Below are 27,518 nucleotides of genomic sequence, written 5' to 3' on the forward strand. Positions count from 1 at the left end.
TGTCATTGGATGTTATTTGGTGTTTTTTAACCATAAAGTGACAAGAAAGAAAGAAACGTGCGATATGTTTCAGCAAGTACGGAAGACGATCTGTAAAGAAAACGCTGTCAATTTATTTATGAATCACAGAAAATATCTAGTGATATTTCAAAATTTTAGAACGCAATACTTAATCTAATTTGAGAGACATTTTAAGGAAATTTCAATTTTTCCTGTCATGCCTAAAATGTAAAAATTGTTAGAAAATGAGCTGTTATCATGCAGTAATATAACTTCTTTAATGATCAATTTAACACAAGAAAATCCAAATTTTCTGTTTCTTTTAACAAAATCGTGTTGTTGTTTTTTTACAAAAATCAGTGATAAAAGATGGTACTGCAACAATTATAAATCACTTCCATGTTGCGTTGTGTTGTGTTGTTTTGCATTAGCCATTCAACACTATTTTGAAATACATTTGGCTGGCACCATCCAGCAGCCTGGTTGGTTAAAGGGGAACCGCTCAATCCCATGGATTGCACCAAAGAATCATGGGACACTATTGTTTATGTTGTTTACAATGTTAATCTATCTTTTGTGATCCATTGTTATTTTAATCCAGAAAGTAAATTTGTTGTGAGATTAGACTTAACTGGAAGGTGCCCCTTTAACAATGTGCTTGACCCATCAGGTCAAATGACACAGTTTTGGGTCAACTTGTGCACGAGGAAACATTGTTTATATTCTTTCTTTTGTACAACTAACTAAACTAATATTTTGTATGCTATTATAATCACGACTAAAAATAATCAACGTTCAAAAACAAGTTATTAGGCTGTGAAATAACATGAACAGTTTACTCTTCCGTGAACATTTACGGTACTACAAAAACAAATGAGGTAATGTTTATTTTCTTGGAAACTTGTTCTACACTTTCATTCACCAACAAAATTAAAACCGTATAATTACTAACACTTTTTTGGGGGACTGTAAAATTTCAACTTTGTGACACATATTTCTCACCTGACACTTAAATTAGAAAACCGATGATAATAGTCTTGATATCTTACTTCTGTCGTGACTATTGTATTAAGGTTATATTGGATTGAAATAGTGATAAAGAAATGCACTTAAAGATCGCTCTGAATAATGTTTTGTAAGCCAGCCAAAAAATATGACCCATCCTTCAAAAGAACACCTACGACGGGGTATCAGACAAATACAGTACTGTTTAATAAATAAACCATACTGTTATACAACGGTGGCTGGAGTGAGATGTTTATGAAAATCTAATTAATTAATTAATTAATTAACAGAAACATATTGAAAAATACAGCTATATAACAACCAAAAATTATATTTAGTTTTGATTATATTATGACATGTAATTATTGTCAGGAGTTCCCAACGACCTCATCAATCAGCGTATCTCAATACTTACTTTAATATAGAATTGTTGATTTTCCCCAAATTCTCATTTATCATTTCCTAAGTACAGATATAAATAAATTATGTTTCGGCATGTTGAAATCTGATCATAATGAGCGATGGTACAGTATTTAGCGTGTTCGCCTCACATCAGAAAGGTTCTGGGTTTGATTCCCGGAAAACAGAGAGTTTATTAATTTTCTTTTTAAATCTAATAATACAAATAGCCTATTCCAAATAGTGATGCTATTTAAAAGCAAAAAAAAATTACTATTATTATTTGAAGCTATTTAACCAATCAATTTAAAATGAAGATTTCAAATTTAAAACAGATGCATCTGATTTCAATTTAAAACTGACGCATCTGATTTCAAATTTAAAACCGATTGACGCATCTGATTTCAAATATCAGTTCTCCATACCTACTATGAATTAAAGCAGTCCTGTCTCAATTACACATTATTTCAGAGCATTAAGAACAGTCTACATCAAGGAAAAGCCTTTTAACCATTACACATAGATACAAGTAATATAATCTATTCATTCGTTGTACTTAGATTTTAACTTCAGATAACAGCGGGTCGTCAATTTCATTTGTACGTTCAGTATCAGTCACAACGTGATGTACAATTTCAATCTGTAGCTTGACTAACGAAAGTTAGTTTTCAAAATGATGACATAGTGCGGCAAATTATCCCCTATCCATTTAGAATCAAATTAGGTGTCGTATTTGCTCTATTAGTAGTGCATGCACTCACGTAAATTACAGAGGTTTCTATGGTCAGAATAAGTAAATTAATGATTAAGTATAAAACAAATGCAATTTCCGGTTTATATGCGCTGCTATTGGAGATGCGCTTCTAATAGAACAAACACGACCCCCAAACTAGTTTCTGAATTGTAAACTGTCAAACGTAATGTCAGAAAGTAATTCTTTCCATCCTGAAAACAAGTTTTGGGTTTTTGGTAAATCATAAATCTACCCTGGATCATTAAAAATGAAGGACTCAATGACTTACTTACATTTTGTAATATTACTGTATTCACTCTATTAGAAGTGCATTTCCAAAAGTAATAGATCTGAGCAAAAACTAAATCCAATTTCCACAAGGTAACTTTTACGTCAGTGATTGGAGCTTGTAGTAAAACCAATATATTTTTTGCACATGCTGTGCACGTGCGCTCACCTTACCGACTTTATTTACGAGCCTGAGGCATGCACACAAGCGTCATTCACTCTGCATACATGTACGCATTGTTTATTATTATCTATATCAGATAAATGATTTAATGCAGGACACATATAATTCCAAAATTAATGAAAGCGAAAAACATTTCAACTTTATTAGCTATGAAACATCAATTATGTGTTTTAATTTAGCATAATGGTTCTGTCTGTGTTTACTGCACATACTAAATTATGATGCAGTATTGGACCCAGTATGATAGTTCATTTTAATATATTGTTCAGCATTTTTCATGGCACACACTAGTTTAGTTTTAGCGAGACAATAACAAAATAAAAACAAAGTTTGTTTGATATTTTTCGACATACAGAATAGGAACTTTCTACATCAGATTTTTGATGGACGAATTAACGATAGAATCCTGACAATTTACAAACTGCATTCTTATAAACAGAATCATATCACTTGAAAATTGAATTACAATAATCAATTTTGGAATTGGAATTGGATTTTTTTTCTTGCGCAATGTTTGAGTAAACAAGTGATCCCAGTAAGTACGCTTTATGTATTCCTTGCAGCTCTGTGATTGGTCAATACTGACATCTACATCTGTTTCAAACTTTTTTTATTGTACTGTATGCATGCTCTAGTGAGTGAGTTGCCATGTACACAGAAACAAGCATGACAAATGGAGATTATTAAAAATGCAATATTTAATGTTTACCCGTATTATAAATTAGTCATAAATGTCCACAGTGACACTGATCATATCTGAATTAAAATGCCAGTAGATTTATTGAAGGTATACCTCACTGGATTAACTCATTGTCAAAAATTTGAGGAATTTGCTTGCAGAAAACATTCACTTAAGAACATGCAAACCAATACGTAATGAATGACAAACAGAGGAATAAGTTACCTAGACAACGACTAATGCACCTGACACATTGAACGTAAAATTAGCGGCTCAAATGAGCTAAAGACCGTCTCCGTAGGATTACAGATAAGCTGCTATCAGATGAGTTTATTTCTAAACAGGTTTCGCGTCATAATCCCCACGCAGGTATTACGTTAAAAAGTCAGTTGAAAACAAAATGCCTAACATAGTCAGAACCGTTGCGTCTCGTGCAGTTCAGTGTAAGAATTCAAGAGAAAAATATACTAAAAGGAACTCATTAATATGTTTTGTTTCAGAGATATATAGACATACAATTTACGAGTAATGTTATTTTCTTCGAAAAATGGGTTGTTTTGTGAACTATGCATGTATGTATGGGAGGCATTCAAGTACAAGCAAACTAATACGTAAATACATCTATATGGTATTAATTAACTGTCACAGTGATTAATTAGTTTGCTGATGCATAATTAAAACACGTTACAAGTAAACAGGTTGAAATGTCCATGACTTAGAAGCAAACTACTGAGTATATAAATTACAAACCATCAATCAAGTCAGGTCTGTATCTCTGTAAGTTCTTTTCAACATCATTTTATAAACTTGATCCTCTATTTTATTCTTGGAAATCAAAGTCTAAATTACGATCCGTAAAATTCTTAAATCATAAATCTTCCAGTAGAAATGTTATGCAATATTTTGCATACCGGTAATTTTATACATTTTTTAATATTTTCTTTGTTAATTTGGGACATATTGCCTTCAGGATTTGATTGAAACGTTTTAAAAAAAAAAAAAATATTGAAAAAATGATATAGGTTTTTTTTTTTTGAAACAGGGAACAAATCTGACTTTGGCATTGTTTAAAAGGAGTTTACATTAGAACCATCCCTTACCTGTCATGGTGAATATTCCTACTGCTAAGCCAATATTTCTTCCCGCCAGCATAATCTCTTCGCAGTCTGTTTTGCCTTTGCTTTTCCGTGAAGCCCATAATCCCACACCAAGTATGAGTAGATAAAAGATGATGATAGCCACCAAACCGACCACATTGATCGTCATGATGAAAGATGATGAATAAAATATCGCCAAGAGTTGCCACAGAAAATTTTAAAAATTTGAAGCTCGGTTCAGTTATACTTCCATAGCAATTAAAAATTCTGCAAAAAAAAAAAATACATTAACATGAACAAACCCCGGAAAATAAATATATATTTTTGATTATTCAATGATTGATGGGAATAGGTTTAAATTCAGCTAAAAATAAATTGAATTTAAAAACAAACTATGGTAATCAGCTAATTAATATGCATAAATATTCAAGACTGTAGAATAAGGAGAAAAAAAAATCTATTTTGAATTAATTCAATGAATGCGTGGGAAGGATTAACTATATATACTTTGCAATACAAGCAAACTGTTAGTCAGCTAATTAATATGCATAAATATTCAGGACTGTAGAATAAGGAGAAAAAAAAATTATTTTGAATTAATTCAATGAATGCGTGGGAAGGATTAACTATAGATACTTTGCAATACAAGCAAACTGTTAATCAGCTAATTAATATGCATAAATATTCAGGATTGTAAAATAAGGAGAAAAAAAATCTATTTTGAATTAATTCAATGAATGCGTGGGAAGGATTAACTATAGATACTTTGCAATACAAGCAAACTATGTTAATCAGCTAATTAATATGCATAAATATTCAGGACTATAGAATAAGGAGAAAAAAGTCTATTTTGAATTAATTCAATTAATGTGTGGGAAGCATTAACTATAGATACTTTACAATACAAACAAACTATGTTAATCAGCTAATTAATATGCAAAAATATTCAGTACTGTAGAAAAAGGAGAAAAAAGTCTATTTTGAATTAATTCAATGAAATGCATGGGAAGATACTATAGATACTTTGCAATACAAACAAACTATGTTAATCAGCTAATTAATATGCATAAATATTCAGGACTGTAGAATAAGAAGAAAAAAGTCTATTTTGAATTAATTCAATGAAATGCGTGGGAAGATACTATTGATACTTTGCATTAAAAGCAAATTATGTTAATCAGCTAATTAATATGCATAAATATTCAGGACTGTAGAATAAGAAGAAAAAAGTCTATTTTGAATTAATTCAATGAAATGCGTGGGAAGATACTATAGATACTTTGCATTAAAAGCAAATTATGTTAATCAGTTAATTGAGGCAGTTCGAGACAACATATACCTTCTACTAAATCTGTCCTAACAAAACTGTGTCCTTTTTTAAACCATTTCCTATCAATTTATATTACCGTTAGTGTAACCTTACATGTACTTTGTACATCGCCTTTAGCTATTTTTTACTTACTATGCTACCACCACCCCACCTCCCCCACCCCCGGGCAATATGGTCATTTCCAAAATAAGTTACATGACAAGTGTGTTCAAGTCCTTGCATTTCAGCTAATTTACAAATTCCTGGAGAGAGAACACAGACAATTTAATAATCCTCAGATATCTGGTTGTTAATAGTGTGAAATGTTCAACTTTCCAAAACTTACACCGAGATACACCATATTTACTCTATTAGTAGTGCATAGACTAATATATATATAACATCTGTCAAAATAAGTTATATTTTAATAATCCAAAAATACACTAAATGCAATTTATTTTTTTTGTGCTTACCAACATGTGGTATATTGTAGATACATATCTTATATATAGCCCAAAAAATGGTAACGATTTTTTTAATCGGATTTTTGCAATGCCAATATACCTATGTTTTTCTTTGATAGTACGCTATGTTTAATTTATGTGTGTCTTTTTTTTATTCAAAATGGCTCCAGCTTTTACAAATAAAAGCATTTGACTGACAAGGTTTGTGTAATTGCAAATGTTACTCAGCGTCTATATGTACACATTTTAGATGACTTTTACTGCGCTAGTCACAAGTCTGTGTGTGCTAACAAAGTCTCTGATTTCAATTCATCGGAAAGCTAATTATTTCATAGAACTCAGAAGACCTAGTATGACAGGTTGATAGCATTGTGTCACAAATTACTGTACATGTACGTTCATTTTATAAATACTGTTTTTGCTCTATTAGAAGCGCATATAAACCGAATATTACATTTATGTGTATACGGAATGTCTAAAAAGCACCTTTTTTTGAACATAGAAACATCTCTACTATAAACAAAGCAAATGCATACAATACATATTTGTACTCAAACGCTCAATTTAGACGAAAGCACACTATAAAGATGACAACATCGGATTCCACTGTGCCGAAATTTCTCACGTAACAAAACAGTCAATAATAAGCGACTGTTTGCTAGATGTCTGCTAGTTCTAGATACAACAAACATTTTGTTAAAAAATCTGCATAATTTTATAAAAGTGATTAACAAGGTCAATGGATAATTTGTTTCCATCTGATCCATAATTGACAAAACTTCTATCGAAAAATATCACAAAATTTATGAATAAAATTACTATTATAATTTTGGCAGGACAGATCATGGAACTGAAGCAACATGGTAAACTGTATTAATCGGTGTTTTATAGGTTTATATCTACTACATTGGGTTATTTTATTTTATTAATTAATCATATCTCACAATTATATACTGTGAAAAGGATTATGTGTGTCTGCATAATAAACATGTTGAATAAATTGTTACGAGACCCATATCTAATATAATGTAGCGGAATGACCACTGTCATGATTGGCTGGTTGTGAGAACAAATTTCACATTTTTCACAACACATTTCACATTTTAACTCACTATCGTATAAAAAAAATAAACACATCATGCATATCGTGTTATTAAGAAAAAAAATTTCACCAAAATGTTAACTTTAATCTTTTACTCACGACATAACTACAGGTATGTAGGAAGAATAATATTGCTTTAAGGCAATTGCATAGATTATATAATTTCCTTCAAAATGCGAATGGAACGATCATTAGGTTAAAAGAACTTCGGTAAGCGCGAGACGCCATGTTGTTGAAAGGTCAATTCGTCACCACCATATATGGATACCATGAATGACTTTTTACATGAGTTCATCTGATTGGATAACTACTTGAACCTGTGTTATAATTTCTTGTGTACGAGCCTACCTCGTAATTTTGAAATTCTTGATTGAAACTAAATTGTTTGGGTACATGTCATATCAGTATTTTTTTGTAGATTTGCATACCGTTTGCAAAGCCCCATTCCAGTCACCGTGTGCATGAGCATTTTACTCAACCTGCCGATGCTAGATGAAATTTTGTTGTCACCCAAATCACTAATTATTATTTTACTACAATGAACTAATTGATATATTATGGTTAGGGTATAATGAGAGATAAACTCACTCATTGGCAGTATCAGGTTACTGTATCGCTGAATGCCAAAATCGAATTTTGTCAATTTTTGTAAAAAAACCCTTTCATTATTTTTTTTTTAATTGCCACTCTACATGTATACAAAATGGGGAATTATGCAAATTAATCAAAAAAAAAATTACAGAAAATTGGGAAAATGTCCGAAAATTCAGGAAATATACACTAGAATCATAAAATGATGTTAGATTTGTGTCAGACTCACCTGATAATGTTTAAAAAGATACGCTGAGCAAATACGACAATTTATCCCAAACCTATAAATTAATAAAAAGAAAAAAAGTCAGTTTTATTTGCAATCTTCAATCAATCACGGCAGGTTTCTGTTTTATTTGCTGTGTCTGTCTTATTTGCCATCTGAAAAAACCCACAGTAAACTGACAAATTTCATCTTATTTTATTTTTAGCTCACTGATTCAGTTTGCAGAAAAAGACATCGACAATCAAATACAAAGATAGGCTTAACTTCAAAATGGCTATAATTCTTTTTCTCTCGGCAGTTTTGAAATTATCGTGAACTAACAAGAGATAAAAATGCTGACTTAAATGACAGAATCTGATTACATTCTTGATATTATCGGCATGCAGGCTGAACCGGGGAAAAATTAAAATGATTTCCAGCCTCACAAGATAAGATTATGAAAACTGATCAAAGAGAAAGTACTCAAAACAATCATATTACTTCGGGGTTGAATAAAATAAATTGCCTTCAAGTGTGTATTCAGATCAAAAGACAACATTTTTTTTTTTACATAGACCATTCATAAATTATTATATAATATACACATAGCATACGAAAAACAATATGCAAATCAGCTTATTAATATGCATAAATTCAGCAAAAACTATACTAGTGTGTTACAATTTATATTCTGTATCAATATAACAGAGTTCATCTTCTATTAAACGAATAGAATCCACAACTATAAGTAGAACAGGAAACAGGAATTTAATACATACTATAATGCAGACAAATTTGTGTAATTTAGAAAGGAAAATAAATTAATTTTTTGCAAATTGTACGCAATGTTGAAAAATTTTTCTAAGTAAATGTAATACAAAATATGAAAACGCTGTGGGAGAACAATAACAAGAACAGTAACAATACAAACATCCATTGAATCTAAAAAGTACAAAGTTTAAATAAATATCACATATTTGCACTAAGATTTGCCACTGTTAATAAATGCTACCATACTCAAAACTGTGAAGACGCTGAAATCTGTACAACCGATGAAAACGAATACTGCTAAACAATCAAAATTGCATTAAAGGCAAGGTAATATATTTAAAATTCTTGAGTTATCATGTATCTTACTATGATTTTAAAACTAAAGTAATTAAATTCATTCTAAGGTTGTACTCAATTCACATAAATATATATTATGTTGTTTTTTTCATAAAGAGTTATAGTTTTTGTTTTTTTTAAAAACTCACTGAAAACAAAATAATTTACACGCTTGAATGAATGGGCCAAAAAAAATGAAATAAATGATATAGATATAATCAACAATTTGATGTGGTAAAAGGTTGAAATAAACAAGAGATAGTAAGTGGGAATGTAAGAAATAAATAAAATATTTAAAAAAAACCTCAGATGAAAGCTTTGAAAAAGGTTCAACAACTGATTTCAACAGTACAGTGAATAAGAAATAAAGTGTCTGACCTTACAGAATGCAGTGAACAAGCGGAAAAGATACGAAAGCTATAATACGGCAGTTTGTAGTAGAGTCAGCCAGCAACTGAATATGTAAATGAGGAGACCTACGTCACACATCACCAACTACACTTTATAAACATCACTGCCAACTTGGTGTCATGTGACGTCAGCTTTAAATCAAATTCCATAATTAAGTTTGCCTTTTACATAATGTATCTTTAGAGGGCAAGCGGAAACCGAGGCGAACGGGTCAGGTGGAAAAGAATGGGGAATCAATCACAAAATATCCATTTCCAGACAAGTCATTGCCGAGCGTAGGGGGGAATTATTTCCGAGAAAAAAAAAATAACGACTCTGAGAAAATGCCAGATGAGAGCAATATAAACGGCGCCCACATTTTAAAATACTCGGTTGGTACACGTATGCTAATTAGAAACATGAATAATTCCACGAGATCCATGTCAATAATTTTGATTGTGCACTTAACAAGATTAGTGCAATCATCACAGAACGAACGGATGTTGATAAATCATCTGCTTCACCCTCTTTAAGATAGCGAGACTTGAGAATATCTACCGAAAAAGTGGTCATAGCTGAATTTTGGTTGCGGAAAACTGGAGAATTTTGAAATTTATGTAACTTTCTATGATTATGTAATTTAAATGTGACACTTGTCATGTTGAGGATGAGAAAGCGAAATAAAATATGGGGCTACCATACAAAGTTCTATGAACGTTGATGTACAAAATGAGGTGAAAAAAGCATATTTTGTCCGTTTTAGGCATTTTACAAAACTGCTTCCTATAAGCAAGAAAATATTTGAAATTTTGCCTGGCAACATATTGAAGCAATGATGATACACCAGTAATATTTATATTCAATACTTGTTACTTATTTTTCTATAATTTGTTTGTTGTTTTCATTCAATTTTCCACTAGAATTAAGTCTTTATCAAAAATGTTGGAAAAATGATATGGGCTTTTTTTTTGTGCATATTGACAGCAATTTACTAGTGTTCAAATTCAAGTTCAGCATCTTGAGTGCATGTTGCATAGAAACTGAAAAATGCATTCTGGGGAAAAATTACATGACATAACAAAGTTCTAAAGTATAAACAAAAAAATTACAAGTAATTTCACCGATTGACCCTCTGGAAATTATTGAAAAAATTACAGTTTTTAGGTGAAAGTAAAAAAATCTATAAATATCAGGCCTTCTTTTTTGAAAATGGCCTAGAGGTTGAAAATGGCTTAACAGATTATAATAACACTTGTGATTATGGGAGCTAGGTTATTAAAATCTTTTCAACATTGTATGGATTATACAAGTAATAATTATATAGCTCTTCTGAGTCATAATCTATTCGAGTGATAGAAAAGTGGAGTGATCACTCATCTTAAAAATTAAGGTCAGATATATACAATAAGATTGCACATGAATGAATCTTATCTCATCTTATTATAGTGGCACGAATATTCATATTTACCTAATTAACCTTTCAGATCTCAGCTGAACAGCGCTACTTAATTTTCTCTAATTGGTGCGAAGGTTGTCTAAACAAAACTAACAAAATGGCCACCTGTCAGCCATTTAGAACCGAATTATGGATGAAAAAAAACATACATCAATCACTCACTACCGGTATGTATATGTTTATACCGATGAATTAAATAAACCCATGCTGCAAAAAATAGTTGAAATCACTTTGACATTTTGTGTCTTTTTGGAATAAAATGTTCACTTGTTATTTCGTTGCAATTAATAACTTAAGTTCTGGGTTTCCATGATTAGTGTCAGTGATATTTTCTCCTGTTAAATTAACAAGCGTCTAATGAACGAAATCAACAGTCTACCATAACTAATAATATAGCCCAATGTGTATTTAGCAACTTAAAATTTGACGATGCCAGTGCTAAGAAGCGTTATATTAGCACTCGGAAAGCATCCTTGTCGAACCTAAACAAGTAATCTGGCTCATCCCTATTCACTCCTGCTTGTCTGCATTACAAGTAGCCACTTCCTAGAATTTCCTATACACTTAGACAGCGAGTAGCGATTACAACAAAGCAAGCGGAAAATTATTCTCCACGGTCAATAAGATTCCTTGGTTTTCTCTCACTAGCGAAATCAAACCTTTTTTCATTTGCTCAATTGTAGAACGTCATATTATACAAGACTATGTTCAGTTTAACCAGTTTGGTGACTTATTTAATAAAAAAAACACACATACTCATTCATATCTATTCAGAATTCAAGCTGACATCTCCGGAGAATTGTTCAACCACTTAATGCCAACAGAAAGCTTTCAATTAGGAGGGTCATTATACAAACTTAGCACCTCTAACTTGCTTGAAATTATATAACGATGAAATTAAAGCAAGGTGCTCTAGCGAGGACATTTAGCGTTTCTGGGAACAACTGCGCCATATTCTATAATATAATCAGCAAATAATACTGATAAGCACGATTTAATTTTAATTTACAATTTTCATTGATCATACTCCAGAAATATTTTACTGTGACTTAGGAGGTCTGGACTGACGAGCTCCTTTCCCAAGCATATCTGTAAATGAGGGGGCGGTTCTCAAGAGAACTGCTCTTAATCATTGCAATCTTTTCCCCGTGGTGTAGATGTAAGTCAACCTTTAATGGAATAAAATATTAAAAGTAACAAATCATCTTGGATAATTCCCATTTCCGGTGTAACAATAATTAAGTTACAACAAGTCAGTTAACTCTGAGACGAAGAAAAGCACATTATCAAGTGTACATATGTCATTTGAATAACAAATTCCACTGTATATGCACACGTAAATTATGCAAGACATTGAAATTCCTATCATCTTCTAGACTTCAAGCACATTTTTTTTTATTTTATTTTATAAAAACTTTTTTTTATAGTCATAAAATTTTACCTGTCACATCAGTCACATCAAGCCTTGACAATATCAATACAAATGAAAGGAAAAATTAGTTGAATTGGTTGTTTCTACGCCATGTGTTTATTCTATTACTTTAATATTGTGCGAGATGAAATGACTGTTCAGGAGCGTGATTCCAATGAAATGGTTATCACAGAAAACAAACAGCAAGATGAATGCGACTACAGGCATTTCTGTTTGATTGTTTACACACAGGATAGTGATTTACTCAAACTGTTGCTAAATGAAAAACATTGTTTCAGAAATAAATTCATGGTTATGAATACACTTGATATGTTCACATACTTTACAATGTAAATTTATTCATCGATGTTAACACAAATCACATGAATATCATTCATTAAAATGAAAAGCCAAATCTGTTAAAACAAAAATTTCAAAAAGAGATCTTCCTAATATCAAAGGTTAGGCTGTTTTGATAAGCGTATTAAAGTACAGTAATAACCCTGGGACGCAGATTTAGTCTTTTCACCAGCAGACTTTCTCACCCCTAATTTGTTTGCACATTTTTTCTTATATTCTTCAATATTTATGGAAATGAACCCTAATTTTGGAGCCAGCTGACAAAATATGAGTAAATTTTCAGTTTTTATTCTAATAAATTAACCATTTTTGTTCCAATCTTCTGAAGGAAAGTGCAGACTATAAACAGGACTATTTTGTGAATTTGTGATGAAAGGAGGGAACTGCATGGTAGTGAAAAGGTTAAAATCTGAAAATACAAAAAAGTTTGACTCATTCAAATCCCGGATGTAAATTTAAGAAAAGTTAGAAATAACTCCTGTGTGTTAAAGGGTATTATAGGCATGAAGTAAAAAAAGGGAATATTTAAAATGAATTAAAAATTATTAGATTAGTCTTTCAAATACTAATACTGTAAAATGACTAATTTTCACTGGGTTTAAATTTCACTGATTTACCATTTCAGGCATATTCAGTGGGTTTTAAATTCACGGTTTCGTCATTTAGATAATGTGTTCTATGCTAAATTTGACATATTCACTGGGTTTTAATTTAGCGCATTTTTCCAGTCAGCGAAATAAGCTAATTTAAAACCCAGTGAATAATTACCCCCTTTACAGTATAGCTTTGTTTTTAGAGATGCACAATGTGAAAGCAATCTGTTCCACAGTAATGAAATAATACTAACAGAAAACTCTAGAAATATTAAAACAAAAAGAATAAATTGGATTTGTCTGTGTGGTTATTCCCAGACCCCTGATATATGTTTAATTTAGATAAATGGTTATTGAGAGATCAGAACGTTTATGCAAATTAGGTAATTAATATGCATGGTTTCAACCCTAAAATAATCATGTACTACTGTAGATTATATGAGAGGACCTATGTACCAAGTTTCATTAAATTTTGATGAATGGTTTTTGAGATAACCATTGAACAACTAAAAATTGGCTAAAAGTGTAAATATGTAAATTAGGAAATTAATATGCACAGCTTTCAGTCATAAACTAATCACAATCATGCATATGATTACTTTCATTTCTAATGACCGGATGTAACTGCATATAAGATAAACGCTTGAGATATTATTTAGTCCAATTACTTAAATGGTGCTCTTATCAGCCTTACCATCTTCTAGAGATCATTTTGAAAATAAAAAATTAACACTCTGTGATACCAGAGGGAATTGGGATTTCTACTATAATCTGTGCAGAGCTATTAGTCATGTTAAACCTTGGGGCTATACACTGCACTTACCAAGCATTACACTGACATCAAATGCAGCACTTTCATTTCCATATACTTCCCAATGTTCATTTCAAGATAACGATGGTTTGACAAATTTTTCAAATTTAATTTTGAAAAGTGGCTTATTTTACTCAAGGCAGGTTGAAATAAAAAAATATATACATATACAATGATTTACTAGTTTTTTTTCTTTTTTAGATTTTTTTTTTCGTGGAAATAGTCATACAGTTGTAAAATTCATTTGAATATTAATTAATAGTATCTACGTAGCAATGAGCAAGACTATTAAAAAATGCAAAAGAACACAGAAGCAAAACAGCCTGAGTCAAACACTAGCATTTCTTTCACAGATTTATTCATTGAAACAAGAAATTCATGTTTGTCATGTGATTTTGTGATCATCTCACAATTTGCAAGACGTATTTTTTTTCAATTTTTGCAAGTTACATTTTTCATCATACATTAATTTATTCTATAAATTTTACTACTGTGAACGCATTGAGTATTCACTGGGTTTTAATATTGCTATTTTTGCTGACAAGTAAAATTCACTAAATTAAATCCACACGAACAAGTAAAAAAACAATAGCTCACTGTAAATGGAATCATAACTATAGTGAGTATTGCCACATTTGATCAAATGACGTTATATGCAACTCCTATTCAGGCAACTCTCCTGCAGGAAAGGATTTGTCTACTGTTTCGAGCACACCTATAGTAGTATATGTGACACAAAGTCTGATATCCTGCAATACTTAAAACATGTACATGCTCTGGTACTTGAAGAAGGCAATATATACTATAAGTTGTAGAACAAAAATTTGAAGGATTTCAAGACAATCCCTCACTGGGCATCAAAATAAACTTTCAATTTCCCTTGCAACGTTGCATTATTCCTCGGAACATTGTAAGTGATGGTTGTTGTGACTCCTGCATTTTCACTCCCAACAAAATGATGGACACAGAATTTATGAATTTGGGATTTATGAATTATTATTTAATCACAAGCTCACAATTTCATTTCAAAAGTTGAGCACTTATTCAGTCAAGTATGATGGAACTTTTGATAAACAACAGTTGAAGACAAAGTCGTAACAAACACTGCTGCCGTTATGTTCTTAGGAATATTACAATGTTGCAAGAGATTTAGTCGGCAACCGACTGACAGTGGTTTTCCTGATCAGTTCATTTCCGTGCCGACTGTAAAGCCCAAATCTGAGCTTATTAGTGTGGATAATTAATATGTTATCTGCATTTACTATTAATACTTGCTGTGTACACATCTATATAGGACAGAATAATAAAGATAATTAAAGTCAGTTTATAGTCATGTCAAGCTTTCACATATCAACTGGTAAGCCTTCGCATCTACACAAGATTTGCAGGGGATTTAAACAATATTAAGGGAATTCATTTTACGCTAGCGGGAATAAAGCGTCAAATACTCAGGTCAAGTATTGTATAGTACCACGCGCTCGGCGTCATGATGCAATTCACAGGCGAGTCGCATCATGGAGCTGTTCGCTGCGACGCCTGCGTCTGCAATTCGCTCCCCCTTCCACTTTTGCCAAAACCTTGTGTCTTGTGTCATTTATTGAAGCATTAATTGAGAATTATTTTATTTGGCTGGAAACACCAAACTGAGGTAATAATCAGCAAGTTATTTTCTCTGACCTGGCCAACACAAAGACACCTAACTGAAAAAAATAACCCAGAGATTATTCATTCACTGATTAACACTCAATGGCATGAGCATTTTTTGAAATACGTATTTTAACGTCTCACAGTTCGTGATCATTTGTGGATGTTCAGCACAAATGATAAGGTGAATAATAATATTCCCTTCATATGTGTCTCTTAATCTACCTTCCATGATTAGCAGCATTAAGGCATTTATCTACTTAGCTGTCTACCTGTATGTGTACCTGTCTACCTGTATGTGTACCTGTCTACCTGTATGTGTACCTGTCTACCTGTATGTGTACCTGTCTACCTGTATGTGTACCTGTATGTGTACCTGTCTACCTGTCATTTTAGACATACACTCAACATTTTAAGCAGATAAAAAAAGTCAGGGTTATTAAATTACCAAGTGGGATGGCAGTGTTCTATACCAAGTGGGATGGCAGTGTTCTATACCAAGTGGGATGGCAGTGTTCTATACCAAGTGGGATGGCAGTGTTCTATACCAAATGGGATGGCAGTGTTCTATACCAAGTGGGATGGCAGTGTTCTATACCAAGTGGGATGGCAGTGTTCTATACCAAGTGGGATGGCAGTGTTCTATACCAAGTGGGATGGCAGTGTTCTATACCAAGTGGGATGGCAGTGTTCTATACCAAGTGGGATGGCAGTGTTCTATACCAAGTGGGATGGCAGTGTTCCATACCAAGTTGGATCGCAGTGTTCTATACCAAGTGGGATGGCAGTGTTCTATACCAAGTGGGATGGCAGTGTTCTATACCAAGTGGGATGGCAGTGTTCTATACCAAGTGAGATGGCAGTGTTCTATACCAAGTGGGATGGCAGTGTTCTATACCAAGTGGGATGGCAGTGTTCTATACCAAGTGGGATGGCAGTGTTCTTTACCAAGTGGGATGGCAGTGTTTTATACCAAGTGGGATGGCAGTGTTCTATACCAAGTGGGATGGCAGTGTTCTATACCAAGTGGGATGGCAGTGTTCCATACCAAGTGGAATGGCAGTGTTCTACACCAAGTGGGATGGCAGTGTTCCATACCAAGTGGGATGGCAGTGTTCTATACCAAGTGGGATGGCAGTGTTCTACACCAAGTGGGATGGCAGTGTTCTACACCAAGTGGGATGGCAGTGTTCCATACCAAGTGGGATGGCAGTGTTCTACACCAAGTGGGATGGCAGTGTTCTATACCAAGTGGGATGGCAGTGTTCTATACCAAGTGGGATGGCAGTGTTCTATACCAAGTGGGATGGCAGTGTTCTATACCAAGTGGGATGGCAGTGTTCTATACCAAGTGGGATGGCAGTGTTCTATACCAAGTGGGATGGCAGTGTTCCATACCAAGTGGGATGGCAGTGTTCCATACCAAGTTGGATGGCAGTGTTCCATACCAAGTTGGATGGCAGTGTTCTATACCAAGTGGGATGGCAGTGTTCCATACCAAGTTGGATGGCAGTGTTCCATACCAAGTTGGATGGCAGTGTTCCATACCAAGTGGGATGGCAGTGTTCTATACCAAGTGGGATGGCAGTGTTCTATACCAAGTGGGATGGCAGTGTTCTATACCACGTGGGATGGCAGTGTTCCATACCAAGTGGGATGGCAGTGTTCTATACCAAGTGGGATGGCAGTGTTCCATACCAAGTTGGATGGCAGTGTTCTATACCAAGTGGGATGGCAGTGTTCTATACCAAGTGGGATGGCAGTGTTCCATAGCAAGTGGGATGGCAGTGTTCCATACCAAGTGGGATGGCAGTGTTCTATACCAAGTGGGATGGCAGTGTTCTATACCAAGTGGGATGGCAGTGTTCTATACCAAGTGGGATGGCAGTGTTCTATACCAAGTGGGATGGCAGTGTTCTATACCAAGTGGGATGGCAGTGTTCTATACCAAGTGGGATGGCAGTGTTCTATACCAAGTGGGATGGCAGTGTTCCATACCAAGTGGGATGGCAGTGTTCCATACCAAGTTGGATGGCAGTGTACTATACCAAGTGGGATGGCAGTGTTGGCAGTGTACTATACCAAGTGGGATGGCAGTGTTCTATACCAAGTGGGATGGCAGTGTTCTATACCAAGTGGGATGGCAGTGTTCCATACCAAGTGGGATGGCAGTGTTCCATACCAAGTTGAATGGCAGTGTTCCATACCAAGTGGGATGGCAGTGTTCTATACCAAGTGAGATGGCAGTGTTCTATACCAAGTGGGATGGCAGTGTTCTATACCAAGTGGGATGGCAGTGTTCCATACCAAGTTGGATCGCAGTGTTCTATACCAAGTGGGATGGCAGTGTTCTATACCAAGTGGGATGGCAGTGTTCTATACCAAGTGGGATGGCAGTGTTCCATACCAAGTGGGATGGCAGTGTTCCATACCAAGTGGGATGGCAGTGTTCCATACCAAGTTGGATGGCAGTGTTCTATACCAAGTGGGATGGCAGTGTTCTATACCAAGTGGGATGGCAGTGTTCTATACCAAGTGGGATGGCAGTGTTCCATATCAAGTTGGATGGCAGTGTTCCATACCAAGTGGGATGGCAGTGTTCCATACCAAGTGGGATGGCAGTGTTCTATACCAAGTGGGATGGCAGTGTTCCATACCAAGTGGGATGGCAGTGTTCTATACCAAGTGGGATGGCAGTGTTCTATACCAAGTGGGATGGCAGTGTTCTATACCAAGTGGGATGGCAGTGTTCCATAGCAAGTGGGATGGCAGTGTTCCATACCAAGTGGGATGGCAGTGTTCCATACCAAGTGGGATGGCAGTGTTCTATACCAAGTGGGATGGCAGTGTTCTATACCAAGTGGGATGGCAGTGTTCTATACCAAGTGGGATGGCAGTGTCCTATACCAAGTGGGATGGCAGTGTTCTATACCAAGTGGGATGGCAGTGTTCTATACCAAGTGGGATAGCAGCATTCTATACCAAGTGGGATGGCAGTGTTCTATACCAAGTGGGATGGCAGTGTTCTATACCAAGTGGGATGGCAGTGTTCTATACCAAGTGGGATGGCAGTGTTCTATACCAAGTGGGATGGCAGTGTTCCATACCAAGTGGGATGGCAGTGTTCCATACCAAGTGGGATGGCAGTGTTCCATACCAAGTTGGATGGCAGTGTTCTATACCAAGTGGGATGGCAGTGTTCCATAGCAAGTGGGATGGCAGTGTTCCATACCAAGTGGGATGGCAGTGTTCTATAACAAGTGGGATGGCAGTGTTCTATACCAAGTGGGATGGCAGTGTTCTATACCAAGTGGGATGGCAGTGTTCTATACCAAGTGGGATGGCAGTGTTCTATACCAAGTGGGATGGCAGTGTTCTATACCAAGTGGGATGGCAGTGTTCTATACCAAGTGGGATGGCAGTGTTCCATACCAAGTGGGATGGCAGTGTTCCATACCAAGTGGGATGGCAGTGTTCCATACCAAGTTGGATGGCAGTGTACTATACCAAGTGGGATGGCAGTGTTCTATACCAAGTGGGATGGCAGTGTTCTATACCAAGTGGGATGGCAGTGTTCCATACCAAGTGGGATGGCAGTGTTCCATACCAAGTTGAATGGCAGTGTTCCATACCAAGTGGGATGGCAGTGTTCTATACCAAGTGGGATGGCAGTGTTCCATACCAAGTGGGATGGCAGTGTTCCATACCAAGTTGGATGGCAGTGTTCTATACCAAGTGGGATGGCAGTGTTCCATACCAAGTGGGATGGCAGTGTTCCATACTAAGTTGAATGGCAGTGTTCCATACCAAGTGGGATGGCAGTGTTCTATACCAAGTGGGATGGCAGTGTTCCATATCAAGTTGGATGGCAGTGTTCCATACCAAGTGGGATGGCAGTGTTCTACACCAAGTGGGATGGCAGTGTTCTATACCAAGTGGGATGGCAGTGTTCTATACCAAGTGGGATGGCAGTGTTTCATATCAAGTTCGATGGCAGTGTTCTACACCAAGTGGGATGGCAGTGTTCTATACAAAGTGGGATGGCAGTGTTCCATACCAAGTTGGATGGCAGTGTACTATACCAAGTGGGATGGCAGTGTTCTATACCAAGTGGGATGGCAGTGTTCTATACCAAGTGGGATGGCAGTGTTCCATACCAAGTGGGATGGCAGTGTTCCATACCAAGTTGAATGGCAGTGTTCCATACCAAGTGGGATGGCAGTGTTCTATACCAAGTGGGATGGCAGTGTTCCTTACCAAGTGGGATGGCAGTGTTCCATACCAAGTTGGATGGCAGTGTTCTATACCAAGTGGGATGGCAGTGTTCCATACCAAGTGGGATGGCAGTGTTCCATACCAAGTTGAATGGCAGTGTTCCATACCAAGTGGGATGGCAGTGTTCTATACCAAGTGGGATGGCAGTGTTCCATATCAAGTTGGATGGCAGTGTTCCATACCAAGTGGGATGGCAGTGTTCTACACCAAGTGGGATGGCAGTGTTCTATACCAAGTGGGATGGCAGTGTTCTATACCAAGTGGGATGGCAGTGTTTCATATCAAGTTAGATGGCAGTGTTCTACACCAAGTGGGATGGCAGTGTTCTATACAAAGTGGGATGGCAGTGTTCTATACCAAGTGGGATGGCAGTGTTCTATACCAAGTGAGATGGCAGTGTTCTATACCAAGTGGGATGGCAGTGATCTATACCAAGTAGGATGGCAGTGTTCTATACCAAGTGGGATGGCAGTGTTCTATACCAAGTTGGATGGCAGTGTTCTATACCAAGTGAGATGGCAGTGTTCTATACCAAGTGGGATGGCAGTGTTCCATACCAAGTGGGATGGCAATGTTCTATACCAAGTTGGATGGCAGTGTTCTATACCAAGTGAGATGGCAGTGTTCTATACCAAGTGAGATGGCAGTGTTCTATACCAAGTGGGATGGCAGTGTTCTATACCAAGTGGGATGGCAGTGTTCCATACCAAGTTGGATCGCAGTGTTCTATACCAAGTGGGATGGCAGTGTTCTATACCAAGTGGGATGGCAGTGTTCTATACCAAGTGGGATGGCAGTGTTCTATACCAAGTGAGATGGCAGTGTTCTACACCAAGTGGGATGGCAGTGTTCTACACCAAGTGAGATGGCAGTGTTCTATACCAAGTGGGATGGCAGTGTTCTATACCAAGTGGGATGGCAGTGTTCTATACCAAGTGGGATGGCAGTGTTCTATACCAAGTGGGATGGCAGTGTTCCATACCAAGTGAGGTGGCAGTGTTCTACACCAAGTGGGATGGCAGTGTTCTACACCAAGTGAGATGGCAGTGTTCTATACCAAGTGGGATGGCAGTGTTCTATACCAAGTGGGATGGCAGTGTTCTATACCAAGTGGGATGGCAGTGTTCTATACCAAGTGGGATGGCAGTGTTCTATACCAAGTGAGATGGCAGTGTTCTATACCAAGTGGGATGGCAGTGTTCTATACCAAGTGGGATGGCAGTGTTCCATACCAAGTTGGATCGCAGTGTTCTATACCAAGTGGGATGGCAGTGTTCTATACCAAGTGGGATGGCAGTGTTCTATACCAAGTGGGATGGCAGTGTTCTATACCAAGTGAGATGGCAGTGTTCTACACCAAGTGGGATGGCAGTGTTCTACACCAAGTGGGATGGCAGTGTTCTACACCAAGTAGGATGGCAGTGTTCTACACCAAGTAGGATGGCAGTGTTCTATACCAAGTAGGATGGCAGTGTTCTACACCAAGTAGGATGGCAGTGTTCTATGGTATAATGGTATCAAGTCTATAACACTGTTCTATGAGATGTAATGAATTGTACTATTACATACACGTAGAAAGATTGGTACCATACTCACCCGAACTTGCGCCTATCCTTGACTAAGGGCATACCCCACACTTTGGTAGCATTTCTATTTTTGGAGTCATGTTCGACCCATCCCTTCCAAAATTGACTTTCTAATTTATGAAAATGCAGCATGGAAATGACTCTCATTAATATGGTATGAATACCCAAACAATAAACTGTTAACAACTGTGAAAGGTGTTGAATATTTCGTTCCACATTCAATTTACCTTTCAAAAATTACCAATTTTTAATAAAATCATGCCTTTTTTTTGCCAAAATCAATCCCAACAGAAAGTACTTAACATCTATAATTCACTTCTGCATAATTGCGTTAACAGAATGCCATCAGGCATTCCCGTAAAACTGCGCTGGTACAGCACAGCATTCTGATTGGTTTTATATAATAACAGACTTGACCTATCATGTCAAAGGACAAATCGTGCAGAAAACATCACAGCAGATAATGCTTTGCATCAGGAGTTTGCATACGATCGAACACATTCGACACTGAAGATAAAATTGTTCAAACTTAATACATGTAGTTTTAAATCATAAATTCTGATACGCAAATATTATTGTAATGAAATGCACACATTCCTGATTTGTTCATTGTAAAAGTATTGTGGAAATCAAAGTGATGCAACCCCCACCCCCACCCCAGCCAAAGGGAACATATTACCCGGTACCTCGTTTTTGTTGTGGTGTTCGATTAAGGTAGCGGGACTATTATTTGCATACTTGTTTTCATCTTCTAATCGTGACCAAATGACTACAAATAGACCCAGGAAAGTATATATTTTTGGAATCGCCAGACTTCAAGCTTTTCAAAGGTGTGTTTGCCATGCCCTTATCTGCATTCTACGGTGCGTTAATGAAAAGTGAAAAAATACTTTTTTGTAAAAAAAATAATTACACATTTATGCTGGTGATAAGAAGTTTTTTTTTTCACTTTTCCTAGTCGTTCAATAGCCTGGTAAATTGAATGTGTCTGGTTAGTTTTATTCAAGCAACGCGTTTTGAAAAGTAGTGTCCTGAATTTTAATTTCTGTTTTAGTCGCATTGACCCCAACTCAAACCACAACACATTGGTATATAAGTCACAGCAAAGATTTTCAAGCTTGTTTATCTGCACAAGCAATTTGTTTTCCCATCAAGGTCTGTTTTAACATGTGTAGGGACATCCAAATGTGTAAGGCTATTGGAAACCAAAAAATTAAAGGAATGGGATAGCTGTAGTTCAATAAAATCGCCAGATGAAAACACCAAAATCAATGATTTTTTTCAGTGGCTGTGTGACCTTGTGTCTGACACATTCATATGCAAATGACTAATCTGTGAAATAAACAGGGGCAGAGACAAACCACTCAAATGTTTGGAAACACTCATTTACTACGTTCACGTTATGGGATCTCGGCACGTGCCGAAATTTTTAATCCGTTGTGTTTGCAGTTGTGTCCACGTTATTATTATAGGACCGACTGGGCTCGTGTCAAAATCACGCTCTCATTCGTCGATCTGTTGGCCCAAACATGGAAAATGATACGCATATGACGATAATAATAATTGTTATAGTGAAATTATATCCATTTGTTGCAATGGTGTTTATTACGAGCCATCGTGCACATGAACAGCAAAGAAGATTGGAAACTCAATTATTTTTTTCATGTCAATGTAAAATGTGCACGAAAATAGAGGTTGCAGCAGCATATAAATATGCGTCGCTGATGACGGTTTGCATTCATTACTACAGCATTTGACCATATACTAGTATATCGGAATTTCCTGTCATCGTCATTTCATACTTATCAATCAACTTATGTTTTTCTTAAATTTACCACCCAGGGCGTGATTTCGGCTCGTGTCGACCGTTCAGACAGCAAATTTCGGCACGTGCTGAGTTTCGGTCCCAAGTATCTATCGGGACTGAGATCGAGTTCTTTTCGGCACGTGCCGACTCAGTCCCGACCGTTCACACACAAAGATCTCTAACAAATAGCTACTGATAACACATCCTAACATTGCTTTGTCTTGAGTTAATCTTTGAAACTTATAGGCACACAAATTAAACCTGTGTTGTTGATTTTGGAAAACACTACTGAGGCTGCCTTGCTTCCCTTCAAAAAATCGACATTTTAACCAACTTACATGACATTCTAGGTTACGTTGACTTTATCAAATGAAAGTTTATAGTGCATTTCATCAATTAATAAATAAATGTGAAAATCATAATTTTCAACACAAATAATAGTCTCGCTACGTACCTTAAGGGCCCACCCCTGAAAAAACATGACTTTTGGAGTAGAGTACCAAGGGCACTATTACAGTCAAACATCTATGGTACATATGTTAACTTTCATTTGTCCTTATAGAATTTGACTGTCCACTATGGCTAAAAACCTGAGGAAAGCCATGAACATGTTACTGGTAATATAGGTAATTATCACACATCACAGATGCTCATTAACCAAGGACATACTAGATAAGATTGTAATGAGATAAACAAGTACTGTATTTGTTCTATTGAAAGCATGTACTGTTTATGTAAATGAGAAAGATAAGTTCATACTCTGAGTAATGATCAGCATACAAATATATGCAATTTGTTGTTCATGCATGTTTCTATTATAGATGCATGATACAAATGTAGGTCAGTTAAGCACCTGACACAACCTTTAAGTCACTATCATTCTCAGACAATACCACTTACACTACCAGTATAATGACCTAGATTCACCATATCATTGAAATTCATTTTTCGACAGAAACCATATGCCATGAAAGTTAGAGGTAGCTGTCAACTATACACATTTAAAACGACTTGCATGTTGATGCTAATTTATTCAAGGGGCCAACCATTTAAAAAAAAGGGGGAATCTTTACTTGTACACTTGTACTCAGAACTATGTTTACACTTTCTTTTTTTCCAATATACTGGGGGTACCTCAGCAGTAACACCTTAAAAAAAACACTGACTTTTAAATACCCCGGTACTTACGTAGTAACTAACTCTTCTACTTAACCCTATTTCAAGATAAAATTTTGCTCAGCAATTAATGACATGATTTCTTTTTCTGATTTGCTCTCAAATTTTGCTCATCCATTACCCAATTTTAGGTAAGTTGACTCATGATGTGTTATTAGTTACACGATAAATAATTAATCATGTATCAAAAAAATTCTTGAAATTACTGGAAGGACTACAAAGATTCAAAGTCGGTATTTGGCGCATATAAGCAACCATCCAACTCACTGCCTGCCACTGCAAGATTGCATCACATTTTCTGTAAATGTCACACGCGTGATGTAACGACCACTGCCTTTTAAGGTAGATCTGACCTGCAAGATGTGGAATGGTTGTTGATTTCCCCTGACCTGGCCAGTCACATCTAACTATATATTACCGTACAAGTTGACCAGAAAATGGCTGCAGTCACACGCACACAACCAATGAGGGTTTACAAGTCCAAATTACAAAAAAATAAACATTGTAAACTTACTTTAGAAGCAAACCTTTTTGTAGACTGTTTCATTGAGTGACTCAGTTTAAATAGGTAGGGACAATTTATTGGAGGTCAAATTTCGTGAAAAGCGTTTTCATTGTTTATGGTCCGGTTGTTAAAAAGGTCTTTCATTGTGCTGTCTTTAGAAAAAAAGTGCATAAACCGAGAGGGTCAAAGTTCGTCCAGCAGGGCAACAAACAATCTCACACACAGCACAGACCAATCAAAATCAAGACTTAGCATTCACTGATATGATATTCATTGAATCAAATCAACCAAAATAAAAATCATAAGCGAAGCAGCTGACACACTACACTACAGCATGCTGCCTAAACAAAAAGCACCATGATGATGACATAGCCCTCACCAATTTGTTTACTTAATACCACTGAAATTACATTTTTCTTAACTTCACATTCAAAACATAGTGGTACTCATTGCTAAAGTACTGATATCCATAAGTAAACAGATTACTGTAATTTTCTTAGAGGTATGCGACTACTTGAGATATTATTATGTGACTTGATACATGTATGTACTGAAAGGCCCTCATAGTGGCCAGGATTTATTAACATACATGTATATATCACTACATCATCTACGATTGGTTTTTATGTATATCCTGGGCAATATTGTGTAATCAAATATTTATGAAATATACGTAATAAGTAGCTGGACTCATAACAGATTTGTTTACTTCACTTGAGGTGAATGGAGATTACCATGAAAATTAAACATACATGCAAAAATACATGTAAGGTGGTAACAGATTATTTTTCTTCTGTGAAATCAGATATTTTTTAAGAGTAAGTTTTACTGTTGACGAAAAAGCTACTCAACCAGAAATATTGCAATATAGTTCACTTATTTGCCAACAAAGTAGCAATATTGGTATCAGCTTAGCATTACAAACTGATACATTTGAATTTTCAAAATTAAATGAGCAAATTTTCTCACCAAACTTTGTATACCATAAGTGTTCCCTTCCATTTTAACTCCATTTTTTCTGGCTAACAATAACATTCCTTGTGGACAGTTTGTATTTATATCAGATATGCGTTCAAAATTAGTGATATAAAAAAAAGGTTTTGACCCATTTTCCGCCAAATGACGCATTTGTTATTTTTGTTAATTTTGTAACTTCAAAATTAAAACTGATTTACACGCTTAATGGTTTAAACAATGGGTGGTTACTTTGTGCATGTGAATGTGTTTGACGCTGCATGAGCAGCTGACTGTTTATTTCACAATTTATTTTTAGGTTATTCGTTTATTTATTTTTTTCAATGAGAATAACTTGTGACTAAATCATTTTTTTTAAATGTGCAGACACATTTTTTTGCGCGAGGTTCATTTGAACACTACGTTAACATTTTTAACAAATCGGTTGAAAATGAAATTGGAGAAAACATTAGTTTTGTAACAAATGTGTTTCACATATCACAGATATGGTTTAAAATTTACGGACAATAATGATTTTTGCAAAAGTCATTAATATTATTCCTGATTTACTTTTACAGTTCTTTTTGTAAGGATATTCAGTTTTAAAAAGTACAAATTGGTGAAAAAAAAAAAATCTAAAATGTTCTATTTCGAATCTAAAATGTTCTATTTCGGCGACCATTTTTAATCCTTTATATATAAACATGTTCGTGCCGTTTTAGAGTATAATCTGTACTTGATTTTGTAATGTATCTGTAAACAACGTTGTTGTTGTCGGTTAATTGTAGAACAAGAAATGTTGATGACCTAGGGTGTGTGGCAAGGACATGATCACACTCGTTTGAAGGCACCATGATCGCTTGTTTCCATGGACTGTGAAACACGATCCGAATAAGGAGCTTCACAGAACACGTTATTACACATAAAACTGATACTACCCAATAGGTAGTTGTCGAACGCTGCGAAATCTAGTATTCTCAATTGTAGTGATACATGAACTGCTTGATATCATGCCGGCCGTCCGATTTTACGTCACGGGAGTCAGCGTGGTTCAACTCTGGCCAATATAATGACTTTTTTTGTTACTAGCGTGTGAGCGTGTTTGTACAAGGCGACCTCTGCCCGACGCGATGGTAACATATTACCCCCGTATCGACTTCCTTTGACCTAGGCAAACTTGAACCTGCATGGTTTTCAGGCAAAGCAAGAGAATCAATTATGCAGTTGTTAATGTTAATGTAATTCACAGACATGTACCTTTGACTTCGGTCGTTTTTTTTTCTCTCCAAGAGAATTAATGCAATGAGGCAACCAGTATAAACCTACAGACAGTCTGGGATCGAGAAATTTCATGAATTTTAAGTTTTAGGGCTGACATATGTATATA

General features: G+C 35.6%; 1 protein-coding gene across 2 annotated transcripts in view; it reads right to left on the reverse strand.

Annotated features, from left to right (window-relative positions):
* The window catches only part of LOC100375425 (high-affinity choline transporter 1-like), a 53,883-nt gene that overhangs the window by 24,521 nt on the left and 1,844 nt on the right, over nt 1-27,518 (reverse strand). Inside the window, exons 1-3 of one of the 2 annotated variants that reach the window (XM_085504371.1) lie at nt 25,187-25,229; nt 8,081-8,132; nt 4,389-4,652 (exon numbers count right to left, since the gene is read on the reverse strand). In XM_085504371.1, the coding sequence (XP_085360497.1) occupies nt 4,389-4,554 (166 nt within the window). In that variant the 5' untranslated portion in view covers nt 4,555-4,652; nt 8,081-8,132; nt 25,187-25,229. Of the gene's footprint in view, nt 1-4,388; nt 4,653-8,080; nt 8,133-25,186; nt 25,230-27,518 lie in introns of those variants that run through there. The other variant, XM_002735497.4, reaches the window with a different exon arrangement.

Source organism: Saccoglossus kowalevskii, chromosome 10 (assembly GCF_978046115.1).
Source record: "Saccoglossus kowalevskii chromosome 10, keSacKowa6.1, whole genome shotgun sequence".
NCBI lineage: Eukaryota > Metazoa > Hemichordata > Enteropneusta > Harrimaniidae > Saccoglossus > Saccoglossus kowalevskii.